General features: G+C 40.4%; 1 protein-coding gene across 1 annotated transcript; it reads left to right on the top strand.

Annotated features, from left to right (window-relative positions):
- Window positions 1-10876: 10876 nt before the first annotated feature.
- On the top strand, window positions 10877-15500 carry plvapa (plasmalemma vesicle associated protein a). Its single transcript, XM_051393235.1, has 6 exons — window positions 10877-11559; window positions 12108-12174; window positions 12311-13023; window positions 13941-14664; window positions 14879-14936; window positions 15145-15500. The coding sequence occupies exons 1-6, from the start codon at window positions 11164-11166 to the stop codon at window positions 15176-15178; spliced, it is 1992 nt and encodes a 663-aa protein (XP_051249195.1). The 5' UTR covers window positions 10877-11163; the 3' UTR covers window positions 15179-15500.
- Window positions 15501-16339: the final 839 nt, after the last annotated feature.

The raw sequence follows: 16339 nt of genomic DNA, 5'->3' as shown, positions 1-16339 counted from the left end.
AGTCGAACGGTGTGTCACGCTTCAGCCGAGGAACCCTTTCACAGGAAACAAATGAGCCAAACGTGCAGTTCTCCTGAAAGAGAGCAAAGGCAGAAAGATGTTAGGGGCAAAATTTACGTGGAAGGTGATAATCTCCTCTTAACGCACAGCTCCACATACTGTTGTTCTCTTCCTCACTCACACACACTCCCAGCTCTGTCTCTGTAGCAACAGTAATGGCTGAAAAAGGACCTCGGTGTAGCTCGCCTTAGCACATGCCTAGAGAGGCTTTGACCACCCCTCTTAAAGCACCCCTTACACAGAATGTGTCTTTGCTCGCACTGGTTATTTCTCTAGATCGTCTGTCTAAATGTAAATATTTACCCTGAAATACTTCTAGAAATGATGTCAGGCTTACCTTAGAGCGAACATTAATGTCTCCGGCTTCCCTCACTGGCAAATAAATCCCTTTCTCGCTCTAGATCTTCCTTCCATCCAGCGAGGCTGCAGACACAGCTCCCCTATTCTGCTGTAATCCTCTCAGCGTCAGCAGCATTGTGACCCACAATGAAGACATTCCAGATCAAGCAAAACAAGTCGATGTCAGCACAACAACAACACCACTTTCATGTGGCTGTGAGCTGCTTCTTCAAGGCACCGCCAGCTGCAGCAGTGGCGGCGGCAGCAGCAGCAGTGGACAAGGCGACGTGGGCTTGCCCTGTGTCCTCGCCTCCAAAATACACAACACAAGAAGATCCTCAACACAAGGAAGTGAGGTCTCTTCCCCGCTTGTTGTAGCACGAGTGCTCGGTTGTTACAGTGTCCTCTGTGCTGCTTCTTTCCAAGAAAAAAAAAAAAGACAATCGAAGAGAAGCAGGAGAGCGTCCAACTGCTCAGCCCTCCATAGTTCCTGTGGTTGCTCTCCAGGCACTCATGCGGGCTTCTCCCTCCAGCCTTTTGTCAGTGCCTGCCCACCAAGAACTAATGACTTGCGGCCTAGCCCTGTGTGCTGCTTTCTGCCGGTCTGTGTGTGTGTGTGAAGCCTTTCCCTATGGCTCACAGGAGGTGGGGGGTGGAAAGGGGACGTGTGCTCCACTTCCCCCTCTTTCTCTCTCAGTCCACAAATCAAATTATGATTCAAGAAAATGGCCACAGCCTGAGACGGGCTGGATTTCTCTCAGCCTTTGCTTTTTCTTTTTTTTTTCTCTCTCTTCACCCCTCTCTCCTCTGTCTGTTTTCCTCCAACCTATTTGTGTGTATTTGAGAGAGCGAGAGAGATCAAGCAAAGCAAGGGAGAGAGAGGGAGGGAGCAGGAGTGTGTGCAGAGGGGGAGGGGGCTGTGTGTGTGTGTGTGTGTGTGTGTGTGTGTGTGTGCGCCTAGGGATTTGACACCGCTATTCAAGCCCTGCCGTTACCATGGTGCCGGCCGCCTTATATGGCCATTGGAGTCAAAGAGCAAAGAGAGTGGGCTGTGTGGGGCAGCATGCACACACACACATACACACACACAAACAAACTCACTCAGGAAGGATGTGGAGGATCTCTCTCCTCAGAGATGCAGTGAGCATGACCCTGAGGCCTCAAAAAAACACCCCGACAATACCAGATTACCCTGAAGCCCCACAGCAAATACACGCAAGTCGATCTCTTGCCCGCCCTTTGTCTTTAAGAAAGCAATCAAATGTTGCATCTGAAAGTTCCTCCACTGCAACATGCGAAGCAAAGCAACAGCGAGGTAAACTTTATTTCGGGGGGGGGGGTATATCTTTCACACTTGAATAACACACTTTGATCTTGCGTACGTGCTGAGCAGCCCGCCTGAGAGCACCTTATTGTGCTGAAAGTAAAGGTTACCATTTTGTGGTCATTGCTCATTTGCACAAGGCCTTCTCTCTCAGCGCTTTGTGGAGCCCACAGTGATTTGTGTTCGAGGTTAGCCCAAGAGGTCAAACTGACTTGCACACCCCTGTCGTGCTGAAAAACCCAGGGTCAAATGCAGATTAAGGGGAGGAGGAGGACGCACAATGACCCTGGATAAGAGCTTTAAGAGATAAGTGATGAATCTGCTTGTATCTATGTGTGGCTCTTTGGGGTTGGGGGTTCCAGTCACAGATACGGCGAGATGAAAGAATCGGTACGTGCAACTTGTTGTCTTATCTAGCCAGCGTTTACAGACATTTTAAAGGCATTCTTTTCCCCCCACAGACACTTTTATGACATTCCTAAATCTAAAACCAGCTTTACCCCCTGGAGGACAGAATGTGTTTGTGTGTGACAGAGAAGCATTGTCCTAGCCATTGTGTAGCTAATGGGTCATCAGAGGATTGTGTGTGTGTGTGTGTGTGTGGGTGTGTGTGTGTGTGTTAATTTGAATGAAAGTCCCTTTAATGAGGCCGCTGTGGCTGCTTATTGTCACTTCTTGTGTTGAGAAAGATTAGGCTTGTCAAATAAAAGATGCTTGTAAATGAGTGTGTGTGTGAGAAGAGGAGAGGTCCAACCGTTAAACCATTAATCAATACTTTGGTACCTTTAGAAATGGTACATTTGGATAAATGTGTTGTCTTTGTTAATAGTATATATCAGCTCATTTGATTCTAACTTTTTGAGTAAATTTTATATCAACTTGATTTAGTCCACAAAAACGCAACATCTACAATTACATTTATTTATATTTATTTAATTATTTAGGCAAATTAATTTGCTGTCCCCTGTCTTCGCCTAATCTTGCGTTAACTCGGTTTCAGTGCTCCTGTGGATTTCAACCCCTGGGTACTTGACTTCTTCTGTCGTCACACATGTAAGTTTAGCCTTTCCTCACCAAACTACAGCAGGTCACCATCATAATATGGCAGTGGCATATTCCGTCATTCTGATCATCTTTAAAAGACTCTTCCTAGCTTTCTAATAGATATTACATTTCAGTGAAAGATTATTACATTGGCAAAACATTGTACCTGCCTTTGTAAAAATGTTGATCGGTAAGAATATTGACAATTAGTAAATTATACGCCATTTCATTAAAAAAGCATTTGAACAGACTAAAAAACGTTTGATATACTATAGACTCAAATAGATGCTGTACATGCCTATCATTTCCACTTCACTGTGTGCATCTGTTTGAAAGATAGCACTGGGGGCAGGACTGACGTGACCTTTGAACCGACAGTCAGGAATGTGGTTGCTCCCAGTGAGGAATCCAGAAAATGCAAGACTGCAAAAGATGTCTGCCAGGCTGCCACCCCAACAGATATACAGTATTAGATAGATAGATAGATATTCCTTTATTTGCCCCACAATGGGGAAATTCCAATATTACAGCAGCAAAGTGGATAGAGGAAAAAAAAACAGTATAATTATACAGTATATTAATCACAAAGAGACAGCTGGCACTGAAGCACAGAGGTTTAACACCAACTTACAGTTCAAAAACTCACAAACTCAGCAAACATAGGGAACACAGGTTACCCAGGTTACCCAAATCGCGAAACTGAAAGTAATTACATTGTGTTTAATTTGTGGTGTATCTTAGTTATAGTGTCACGCTTGGTCACTAGTAAAATTTGATGTGGTCCCTGACCCTGACATCATTTATATATCATTAACATCTATAGTGAATCATTTGTTGGTTTAATAACTCGTACACACATGTTAATAGTTAATAACCTCCACATTAATGGATGTCAGACAGCCAGTGTAACTATAGCCGTATTGACACAACCACTGCTACCCTTTTTCCACAGATTACCCGAATGAGCTGTATGTGTGAATGCAAATGTCCAAATCAGTTAGACCGAACATTAAATGAACTTCCCCCTGCCAACTCCTGAGTACAAAGTAAGTGTATATTCCAATTAAGCCCAATATAGAGCCCGATAGAGCAGTGAAGCTGCTTCTTACTCGTTTCTGCTTGCCTGTATATTGCTTTCCACTCTTTCATTGATAATGGAAAAAATAATGTAAGTATCTACATTAAACCAAAGTGACACAACCAGATTGCCCATGAATTGACAGGTTTGTTGTGTTATCCAACATCACATATTCTACTTGACACCTAAAATAACTATTTTAAAAGTTTAACCTAACCTTGTTTGGAGTTCTGCAATTCTAATGAATAAATCCTCATAATGCCTCCCTGGCTTCATAACTGCAGCAATTTTAAGTCACTTCTATTTCTGGTTTTCCAGGCATACGCACACCTGTTGTGTCTTCATGCACCGCTAGCAGCGAGTGTTAAAAAAATAGTGATGTATTCAGAGCACAGCTTGTATTGCTCAAACTTTGTGTCAGCTGTAAGTGTCTTGCTTTATTGGGGTGAAAATTCTCCCAAGTTTGTTGCAAATAGGAGGCATATATTTACCAAAGTCATGGCAGTAATTTGAAATTATTTGAGGTTGAGCATGTGAACTACTGGTTCTGTCAATGTGAATATACTAATAGTATTATCTTTCAAACCTGGAGCCTGTTTCGAGCAGTTGTTTACTGATTTCTTACATCTGAAAGGGCTTTTTGTTTTTTACTCAGTTTAGTGGTCTGACCCTAAAATGACACAGCCATGCCTGTGCTGAGGCCTTGTTTGCTCTAAATTCAATACATTTCAAATTTCTTCACATTTTGCATTTTGTTTTATATGAATATATTTTTGCATTAGTAGATGTTTGAGATTAGAGTAGGTTTCTGTTTTGTCTAATTGATTAATCTACCTTTTTTTTTTATCCAGTTCAGAGACCCTATCAGTAGCCTAGTCAGTCAGATGTAAAATAATCCTTAGGGGGTTTTCTGGCTTTAAATTGTCAGACCTCTTTTACAGGGTGGGTCATTAAACCCCATCCTTTAGCATTTCTGGGAAGGCCCAAACACAACTCTGTCAGCTATTGATTCAGTTAACATTTCAACCATTTAAGTTAACCTATAAGGTATGTTACAGAGGACTGTCCCACGACAAATACTACCATCCACCCTCTGCATGGCCAAGTGTCTAAAGTTAGGCCAGCCCTCTCCCTGAGGCATCCATAGCAACCACTGTAATTCAATCTGAGGGTGTTAGCGTGTGCTGTCAACCGCATCAGCATATGGAAAGTAGGTCTTTACTTAAAGTAATCATGAGGCGTCTGTGCAGCCTTCTCGCAGGGACTGTGTTTTCATCACACTCTGATGGCTGTTAAATGTTTAGACTTGCAGTGACAGCTTCACCCTGAGACCAGAGTGACCTGTGACCTTTGAGGAATGGACAAGGCTGGAAACAAAAACAGAGGCCTTTTGTGCAGGTCAAAGGGAAAACATCTGCTGGACTGAAGACACAGAGAAGAGGGGGATTAACTCTCAGGGATTCATCATTTGTCCCTTTCAGCCACCTCTGATGAGAGGTGCCTGATGGGAACATGCAGAAAGCCACTGTACGTCACATCATTACGACACAAATCCCCCTGATTTTACCCATTAATGCTCCAGCTGCCTCTTGGCTTCGGCAGGGAAAGGATGATTAAAAAAGTAGATAAATACAATATGAGGGAGAATGTCTTTGATATGAATGCTGCAGTCGCTCTTATCACATCACCACAGGAGCCACTGGTCACAGCTAGTCTTTCATTTTTAAATTAAATTTGAGCCTGAATAAATGATCTGAGAGGATTGCACATCACAGTGCGTGTTGAGAAAATTCATTTGAACAATTCTGGCTTTGATATCATCATGCATTGTCATGATAAATGAGTGTCTGAATTTTTAAATCCCACTGAAGCAGTACAGTATCATTTAAATTTGGCCGGTGGGATGTTGCCCACTCAGGAGTGTGGATAACAAAGGAAAGCATTTGCACTCCCTTTCTCCACGTAACACAAACTCTGCGCATGCAGTTATTTAGCACCACGTTGTTTATTTGTCTGTTCAGGCTGGTGGTCATCTCAGGTATTTACCACTTCCCTTCTGTCCCCTCTGCATCTCTCATTAACGGAGACCTCTTTATTCAGGTTAGCCATTTAATATAGCATGCAGCTATCATATGGGTAACCAGATCCTTCAGAGCAAGTTATCAATTGGCCAAACATCTCTGGAGGGAAACCTCATGGTGGGATTTTACGTAGTATGATTATTAAGAAAGCTTGTTGTTTTGTAAGAGCAGTTAAATAATATGGCAGGTGGAGTGAGATATACTGGAGTGAAAAGAAAACGCAGAAATGATTCATTATTAGTTTATTTTCCAAATATTTGTTCTCATTAAAGAAATAGTTAGATATTTTAGGAAATACAGCTATTGAGCAGTTGCCAGGCAACCAGCTGCTACTCCAGGAAGTTGCACATGGCAACGCAACACATGGCAAATAACCCCCCTGAAAAACCAAGCCAAATGTGTTTTTATACAGATTAAATAAAAAGGATATAACATGTTCATTAGTGAGAGGAAAGAGTTTGCTGAAAAGAGCAACATTACTGTCATATTTACTATTTGAAATTAATATGAAGATACAGCCAGGAGACGTTAACTTAGCATAAAAACTGTAACTAGGAGGACATTTGCTCTGTCCAAAGGTACCATAAGACAACAGGAAGTTGCTGTGCATTGTCAAGAAATAGTTTGTCATGTGGCCTACTGTATCTACAGCTTGTTGTTTTTACAGTTTAAACAGATTTAATTAACGTGTGTCGACGGCTGCTCATTTCAGCCAGATTCTACATTAGCGTACATTTTTCATACTTGGAGGATAACTGAGGTTAGTTAATTCAAGAGCACTGACTGTGAGTGAGACTCAGTCCTTCAAATATTGAATACAAATAATCAGATCAGTAACAGGAAAAGCCATGAATAAGTAAAATACACATTTTTAACATGATGTTACCACTATTTATCTCATCCCCCGTCTACTTCCTTATCTTGACTGATTTTTTTAAGGATTACTTCTGAAATCTTCTTGTTCATTTACATATATTCATTTATTTAAAAAAATGAGAGAAAGGAGGCAATCTTGAGCTGCAGTTTTTGATTCTCCACTAAGTGGCAGTGTTCCATAACAATTAATAATGTGTGTGTGTGTGTCTTGAATATTACATTGAGACTCTCACAGTGCAGTCAGCCCAAATACTACTACATTACCATCAACCTCATCATTTACTTTGGAGTCAGGTCTTCAGTTTCCAAGAGAATAATAAATTCACCATTTTCTTTTTGGCCTCCTCACCCCCCTCACGGTTTGAAAGAAGACCGACTACTCTTCATCTTTCAAACTGCGAGGAGGGGGCTGAAGATGACTTTGTTAAAGTGTTGGTTAAATTAAATATCATATTGTTTTTCAATTCATTTAGAGAAATTCTTGTTTAACACTGGCATTTCTAGCTGCATGACACAAGCCTGATGTGTACTAGTAACGTCAGGAACATCTAGCTTATCAACAAAGAACACCAAACTAGGGCGAGACAGTACACAGAACAAACTCCTTCAGTTGACAGGAAACCATCCCTGTAAACACTTCAGTGTGCTTCGAACATTTTATATCCAAAATGCTGTAAACACAATAGAGCTCTGTTCCTTCACTACCTGACCCAGTGTACTGTGTAACCTGTGACACCCAGAGGCCTCTCCAGAAACTGTACATTCTGTTAAAACTGTGTAACCTCAGGAGCTGATGCCACACACCTACAGTAGCTGGGTGGTGTGTGGGAATGGTACAGCTTTGGCTTGGTCACCCATAAGATGCTGCCAAATGGCGTGACTGTTAATAAACAGTATTTGGGTGGTTTGGATAAACACTTTTCAGTGGAACATCACAACACAACTTTAGTTTCTAACGAACAATCTTGGTCACAAACAGCTTCTGCTTCGGCAAGTCTCTTAAAATTATATTGGGTCGTGACGAGATTTTTCTATATGAAGTTGATAAGATCTCACTGTTGCTATGTCTGAAGATGTAAAAGGTTCACTCTGGATCATTTTTTATTAATTTTCTAATAAAAATAGCATTGTGCTATTGTTTAACCTCTCAGGGTTTCTGGCTCAATAACTTGGAGTTTATCTATTAGTGCCCTTTCATAAAATAATTTTTGGAAACTCTTGTGGAACTCCTTTGTCACAGAAGTCAAAATTAATCATAAATTAGGTTTTTTTTAATGCAAGTTTGACATAGAGTTGTAGTCTTTAAATATGAATGCACTATGCATTTCATTTTATTATTTATTTTGTATTTTTGTTGTATACTGTTTGTGTTTTGTCTCATGTTTGTTAATGTATTTTTGTGCTGAGCTGTGTGTATTTATGTAAATGCCCATCTATGGACCAACAGTCCTAATGAAAGTCATTGAAAGTGACCCATATGATTTTCAGATGTAATTGTTTGAGCAACACAAACACAACTCAATCCACCTTTCATTTAATTGAGATAGATCTGCATATTTCAGAGGCAAAACTTCAGCACATTAAACCAAGTCTCTATGCATGGTTAAGAACTATGCACAAGAGTGTAAATATATATTTGTGTGAATTGAGTGAACTGACCATTTAACAGCATTTTCAAAGCAACATAGCATTTTACTGTTCCAGCTCTCATTCGTTGAAGAACACACATTGTTTGGAGCTTCCATTTTCAAAGTGCAGGAGAACACAGATGGCTAACTACAGTGCTGCCGCCCTATACACAGGATACATCCTTTCTATACTGGATGTATCCGTTCCAGACACACGCACACCATTAAACCTTTGACCAAACTCCTATTTGTTTTTGGAAGTATCTCAATGTGTAAAACAGGTACACAGTTCAATGTTGTGCAGGGTTATTCATTCAGTGACAGGAAAGATATTAAAGCAGCACATCTTTGCTCTCCACATTGAAACAAACCTAAATTTGTTCTCTTCTCGTGTTTATTATTTTTATAATCTAACTACTACTACTAGACACTAGAGGTCCCTTTTACTGGCCTGGTATGGCTACACATTTTGACAAATAAACGTATATAGACAACTGTATAGAAATTCTTTGGATGTATAAAAACCCCACCAAGTTCTAAGCTGCTTAGATTGCCTACAGAAATATAAATGTTTAAACATTTGTTTATATGGACAGGCTACATGTCGTTAGATTCTCCACAATTCAATCGTTAAGTTCATTTTACAGAAACCAAATGACCACCAAATGATCAAATGATTTGTAATTGATATAGTTATTTGATAGCCACATTTTTATATAAGTAATATTCATACTAGTTTAAATAAACAATTTTAAATTACAGACAACAGTGTGTTAACTAAGCATATAAGATTCTTGTGTTGAGGTTGGCAGCCAATTGTTTTACAGAGTAAACAAACAGGATATAAATGTTGATTAATGAGCTTTAGAGGGGCTAGTAGGTGGATTTTCTTACATTTGGACAGAGCCAGGGGCCTATACCACGACGCAGTATTTGAGGTTAGTGAGGCTGACTTCAGGATTAACCCTGGGTTTTAAATTCCACCACTGTGGTTCACTTACTATCAGTGTGAGTTTTATACGTCTTATATTTTATATGATAATACACTAATGAAAATATATCTATGAAAAGTATATTCCATTTCTGCCAATAGATGATGATAAATAGATAATCAGTTGATAATAAATGTTACACACTGGTCCTATAAAGTCCGACACCAGAATATAGGATTTGTGAATTCATGCATACAAAACAGAGAGCGAAAACAATTTTTTATTTTTGTTTCATGCTCAGTGTCAAGTCTGCTAGACTCTTTCAATGAAAACATTTTATTGCATAAGAACTCCCTTGTACCTGATACAAAACATTTGTAAAGTATAAATTATGCATGAAGACTCTCTTACTGATTTAAGAGTGCTGTGTCAGCCAGGTTGGCAACATCCCATGAATTGATCCATAATGTAAATACGTCCAAAAAAAGCACCCGTCTGTACCCAATATTTAGAAATGAAGATAAAAACAACCCACTTCAACCTCAATTAAATCAACACTGTGACTGTTTATGTCTTGTATTTGACTTTGATATCCTGCGTTTGTTGGCGCCTTTTATCTAGGATCTTGTCCTAAAAGTTGCTGCAGGTTTGGCCATCAACACTTCCTTTATGAATTACTGCTTCCTGTCAAGAGGAGGCCTGGCACGTCAACAATGCCTGGCAGGAAAAAGTTGTGTCTGTTACCGTCAGGCTCTTGTATTTCATTTTGAATTGTGTGTGTGTGTGTGTGTGTGTGTTTGTGTGTGTGTGTGTGTGTGTGTGTGTGTTCTCAGAGACAGAGGGCAGCTTACCGACGTCATCAAGTTGGACTGAGACTGGTGGCATCAAAGAGCCATTGAACGAGAACGTCAGAAGACCGACATGAGCCATTGTCCTCCTGGCCTGCTGCACACCGGAAAACGCTGTTCATGATCCCATAAAAATGTTTTTGGCAAATCTGTGGAGAAGCTGCAGACGCTGAATCCAGTGAGTTCCTAATGGCTTGTAGGTTTCCACAATAGAAAACAGGTGTTGTCAATAAAAATGTCACCTAATCAATAACACCAGATTAAGACTTTTCTATTTGGCATTTTTTGTTTAAAGCTTCATGCTAATTTGCTCAACACTAAATGCTCATGATGTTTGATTTTATGGTGAGGAAATTACAACAATTATAATAAACATACCAAATATCTAAAATCAGTCTCTGTGAGTGGGAGCACAAACATTTTCAAGAACAGTGAAATGGTTCAATGTGTCGAACGCAAACACAGTAAAAGAAAAACAATAAAAATGTGTGGGATTGTGTGTATGTGGCTTGTACTGTACATGCAGAGGTGTACGTGTGTGTGTGTTTGTTGACAACCTCTGTGTAGGGAGGGGCAGCCAACTGAGGGAGGGGACTGAGGCCAGGACCACTTCCTATCATAGAAAGTGTGTGGCCAGAGGAGTATATAAGGTCCAACCCATGTTTACACCTCACCCACACTCTGATAATTACTCATTCTGCAGAGAGGAAGCATCTGGCCCCTGTCTGTTGCATATTGGGCAAGAAATGGACTGTGAAATCTTCTGGCTGCTCTGAAATAACTCAGCATTGTCTTACTTGTTCATTTGGCTTTACAGTGTGCTGAGGAGGCACGTGCCTGTCCTCTGATTTAGAGGATAGCCTTGTTTAAACTTGGTTGTGCATCACAACCCTCAAGCCTTGGATTGTACTATACACTGTTTCTCTCGGACCCTCTTTTGGCCATCAGCACCCATGTACAGCAGTGGCTACTCCCAGGTCTCTAAGTATAGTCCACAGGCCCAAAAGAAGATGCAGTACCACTCAAAGGGCAAGAGTTGCGGCTACTACATGCGCATCGTCTTCTTCTTCTCTTCGCTTATTCAGTCGCTTATCATAGTCAGTCTGGTGCTCTTTCTGATCTACGGTAAGAAGCAGGACACTGCGTCCACGTCACGCATCCAGGACCTGGAGGAGAGCTTCAGCCGACTTTCTATAGAGAACGTCGCCCTGAGGCATCAGAGGAAGAACCTGACCACCTTACTCAACACCACCCTGACTGAAAAGGCCCGTAACGACTGGGACTTGGCCAAGTTCCGCTACATCTCCAACATCTCAGCGGGCCTTATCCAAGATCTCGACAAGAGGCTGGTGAGAAACTGACCTAAGCCTTTTGATTATATCTAACATTGAGATGCTTAACTAGATTAACTGCTATGTTTTATATGATATTGAACTCCTAACCTTCCAACAGCCATAGAAATTAAGGTGTAGATATGTTTGCATCAGTGTGATTAACTGTTAGTGTAATTAAAGTTACAAATGAAAGGAAAATTCCTATTAATATGCCTGCAATGCTTTAGTCAAATGGAACCTCAGTAGATTAAATGTTCTTAAAGCTGGTGCTTTAATTATCTAAAGAGCTGTAACTGTATGTGTTTTAAATACTGAGCACATTTGCACTACTGATTACTGGGTAAATGTAATTTAGGTGTAAAATGTATTTCTGAGATATTGTTTTGTAGTTTTTGGAACAAGATGCCACACAACTTATTATTTGTGTTCTAATTATTATTCAAAGTGCCACTTTAGAACCGCATGTAAATGATCAATTGTTTTTCCTGTTTGTCTATATGTCACAACTGGTCTAGAACAATTGACTAACACCAATGACTTTTCTTTCAACATAATACGAACAGCAACAGTGCAATATCGAATTGTTATTTTGCAAGTCGGCACAACCTGGACCTGGCCCATGCATACCACGTAAGTCTGACATTTCTTCAGTACAAACCCAAAAATAATCAAACAAATAAATTAAACATTTGATTTCTTATCCCTAATCCTCACCAAGTTTTACAAAAAGATGTATTTGCTAACGTCTTTAATATTTTGCCAACAGCATCAGGTCACTGTAACTGTGGCCTGTTGGCTGAACAGCTGACAGCCAGGCTTCAGCTTGTGGAGTCCAACTTCACGCAAAAAGTACAGGGGATGAGGGTGGAAATGGACCAAATTGCCAAAGAAAGGGACAACCTTAACTTGGAGGCCATTCATCTGAGGAGGGAGAAATTCACACATGAAAAGGCGTTGGAGTTCTTTAGAGTAAAATGCAAAGAGGACTTTGCCCAATCCTTGAGTGGGGTCTCCAATGTTACCAAGGCTTTCCTAGAGAAGATTGACTCCCTCTTCCCTACACACATCGCCTTCCAGCTCACCTGTGAAAAGCAGAGGGAACACTTAGAGCAGATCCGCACCAATTGCAGCAGCCTGTCCAGAGAGGTGGAGGACAGATTCCAGCGTTACCTGAACAGTGTGGGAGAACAGGTGTCAAGCATCCAGGGGGAGAACAGCCGTTTGAAGGCAGAGAACTGGCGACTGTCAGAAGACTACCGCTGGTGTAGCCAGAACCGCACCGGCATGATCCAGCAGCACAAACAGAACCAAGATAAGTTACAGCGGAAAAATGATGAAGACAAGGAGAGACTCCTGATAGACAAGATGAGGCTAAATGGAGAGATAGAAGTCCTGGAAAACAATGTCAAGTATAAAATTAAAGAGGTTGAGCACCTTTCACAGCAACTCAGGCAGCTCAACATGTCCTGCATGTCTAGGGTAAGAAAACAGTTGCCACGACTGATAACTTGAACATGTTATAGGCTTTTTGAACTCTCCTGTATTCTTTGTTCAGCCTTAAATTAATTAAATTTACACTTGGATAACTCAAGATTCAATATTTAAATTTTACAAAATTTTAATTTTTGAATCAGAACTACTGCACCAAGAACAATCTTGTAAAATCGTCTGAACAATGTTAATTGTAATTTTAGTGAAGGTGTTTGCAAGTGAAGGTGTTAAAATGGCGACAAAAAACAATGAGCATCAAAAACAGTGATTGATTTTGTGCGAGCTGTAGACGGCAGCAGCAGATATTACATGCAAGCAATGCTGGTGGGGATTCTGTAGTATAGTTAAATGTAATAAGAGTCTGTACAAGTTATCATTATATTGCATAGGTGTTGACTTTATACATAATGATCTGCATACATCTGTGCAGCAATTACACCATTTTGCGCATTAATTTTAGCTTTGTTGTCAATAAAACCCTCCTTCTCTGCAGTATCATAAGACATATTTGCTTATGTAACACATGTAGAAAGATTAAAATAAAAACAAAGTCCTTATCCCAGTGCTTTGGTATCTTACATAAGATTTATGAGAGCAAAGCAGCCTGATGGTTATTGGAAATGATCCAGCTTTAAGTGCAGAGGAGGAGGTGGGTCAGGGAAATTGCCAGTAAAGTACAAGAGGGCAGAAGGGTAAGAACTGGACAAATATTTCTTCCAGTTGTTATGTTAAGTGTCTGCTGATATCGAGGAATCAGGGGTTTGCCTCTTTAAACAGAAACTATTGTTAAATATAAAAATGTATAAATAATTGAATCATATAATGTTCATGAAATATTTGTTTAACTAGTAGAAAAGGTTTAGAATCAGTTTTGCCACTTCAACATTTCTCTCATTTGATTTCAGACTGGGATTGTCTCGCCTCATCGGACAGGCACAAACCAGCCTGGGTGGGGGATTGGTGGTGGTGGATCCAGTTCTGCCTCATCCAGCTCTTCTAGTGGGGGTCAACTTGTTAGGACAGGGTCAGGGTCCAGCTATAGCTCACCTGGGTCAGCATTCAATAAGCCAGCATCAAGTGGAACGGGGTCTTCAAGCACATCCCTCTTTTCAGCTGGGTCAAGTAGCTCCATTGGGTCGGGATTCAATAAGCCAGCATCAACTGGGACGGGGTCTTCAAGCACATCCCTCTTTTCAGCTGGGTCAAGTAGCTCCATTGGGTCGGGATTCAATAAGCCAGCATCAACTGGAACGGGCTCTTCAAGCACATCCCTCTTTTCAGCTGGGTCAAGTAGCTCCATTGGGTCGGGATTCAATAAGCCAGCTCTGAGTGGGAGAGGCTCATCAACCATTGGGTCTTCCTCTGGGTCAACTGGGTCAAGCCTGAACCCTAGCTCAAGTGGGACAGGTTTAAATAAGCCAGTGTCAAATGCAAAAAGCTCCTCAAGCTTCGGAGCATCCTCTGGGTCAACTGGATCGACGAGTAAAAGTGGGTCTGGATTTAATTGGTTTGGGATGACGAACAGTAACTCAGGACCAAGTAAGACAGGAACTGGAACAGGGAAAGGAACATCAAGTGGAACTGGTTTTGGTGGTGCAGGAAGGACGAGTGGACTGGGAGGTGGCTCAGGTATGGTTCATGGTATCTAGTAGGGTTGATTTGATTCCAGACCCCATTATAATAATAATCCACTGTGAATGAGCGGCTCTGATATTTGTAGTATTTGTAGAACCTCGGCAGAAATGCTAACTGTTGTCAGTTCTTCAGTACTGTGACTAAAAGCATCTTGATTGATTATGTCTAAATGGTGACAAATCACTGTTTTCTTATGTTTAACCAACAGTCAACGTTGCTCAGCACCTTCAAGATCTGCAACACCTCATCAACCCCCCTGTCCCAGAGTGAGTATCACACATCTTTAGCTGTATCTTGAGAGTCAATGCGAGAGTGTCTTTGTTGCGGACCGAACATTGTGTGCACAGAGGCCATATTCAAAATTTGGTATCGTCAACAAATAAACCAAGAAATAATCCAGTATTTTTTCTCTCTCTCTCTCTCTCTCTCTCTCTCTCTCTCTCTCTCTTTCTTTCTCACTTCTTCTTTTTCCAGAGAGAAACAAGGTCTTTCCAGAATATTGGGTTAGTTCATCTTCATGTGAAAAACCAAAACCTAAAAGAGATGTATCTTCAATCTATTACACACAGATAAATGCAAGCTTTTTATATTGAGTTCACATTTTGCATATCAATATAAATGTACCATATACTATACACTGTGACATTTTATACTTAAATATGCATTAATAAAAGTAATTTGAATAACTTTTGCACTTTTGAATTTGAAATGTGAAGTTTGTGTGTTAAGGATTTGTATCTACCCAGTATGCAACTTTGCATGAATAAGCACATGTTCTATTTTTACACAGTAAATACAGAAAAATAAAAGCCTTTTTAGATGTAAGCACATCAACTGCGCCTGTCTCTTCTTTATAAACAAGGTTATTTAAGATATTACCCTATGTAGACCCGGAAATGAATGTTTGTCCCTGTGTGCGTCACCTATTGTGTGGCTAATTGTCTACAAATGGCTCCCCAACCCCTCCTCTAATGTTTCAGGCAAGATTTACTGGCAACACGATTTAATCCTTCCAGCATGTTTATGTTTACCTGCCAACCTGTCAGCAGGCCGGCGGAGGCAGATGGGAGGAACCTTTGGAAATGCTCTTGTACACGCTGTTTTTAAAAACAATGTGCCATCACTTAACTGTAGAGAACACGGATATCCATAGCCCGAAAAAAAAAAATCCTAATGTTCTCTTCAGAAATAACACGTGAGGGGTAAAAAGATCCGTCTTTGTATCTGATAAGTGCTCTGACCTTTCCCAAAATATGCCTAAACACAGAAACAAAAGCAGACAGATTTTATTTTTAATGTTTGGTGATTGCTTGGTTTACAAGACTAAGACACAGATATTAAAATAGAGAAATATAAACAGGATTATTTCTTTGTGTGTATCCAGTGTTTTAACATTTGTGAGATATGAATGGCACTGTCCTTCAAGTTCTGAAATTAGTTTTATATTATTGACATTGATCATGGATCATTGATCATTTGTATAACATTACCAATACAAACATCAACATGGAGCCAAAATGGAGCAGGGAAACAAACCGTCATGAGAACAGACAAACATCCTGTACATTGCTCTGTGAAAGGATGGAACATACTGTTAATTCGAGAACCAAAAATGTATTGTGTTGGCACCAATTAATAAATACAGTACTTAGACTTGAGTGAACGGAGA

This window comes from Dicentrarchus labrax, unplaced genomic scaffold (genome assembly GCF_905237075.1).
Source record: "Dicentrarchus labrax unplaced genomic scaffold, dlabrax2021, whole genome shotgun sequence".
In the NCBI taxonomy this organism is placed as follows: Eukaryota; Metazoa; Chordata; class Actinopteri; family Moronidae; genus Dicentrarchus; species Dicentrarchus labrax.
Note: the sequence above shows the minus strand (reverse complement) of the source record. Positions and strands in the feature narration are given on the sequence as shown.

Coding starts and splice junctions, on each gene's coding strand:
- plvapa (XM_051393235.1), top strand. CDS start 11,164: ATGTACAGCAGTGGCTACTCCCAGGTCTCTAAGTATAGTCCACAGGCC. Junction 11,560..12,107: donor AAGATCTCGACAAGAGGCTG/GTGAGAAACTGA, acceptor TAATACGAACAG/CAACAGTGCAATATCGAATT. Junction 14,665..14,878: donor TGGACTGGGAGGTGGCTCAG/GTATGGTTCATG, acceptor TTTAACCAACAG/TCAACGTTGCTCAGCACCTT.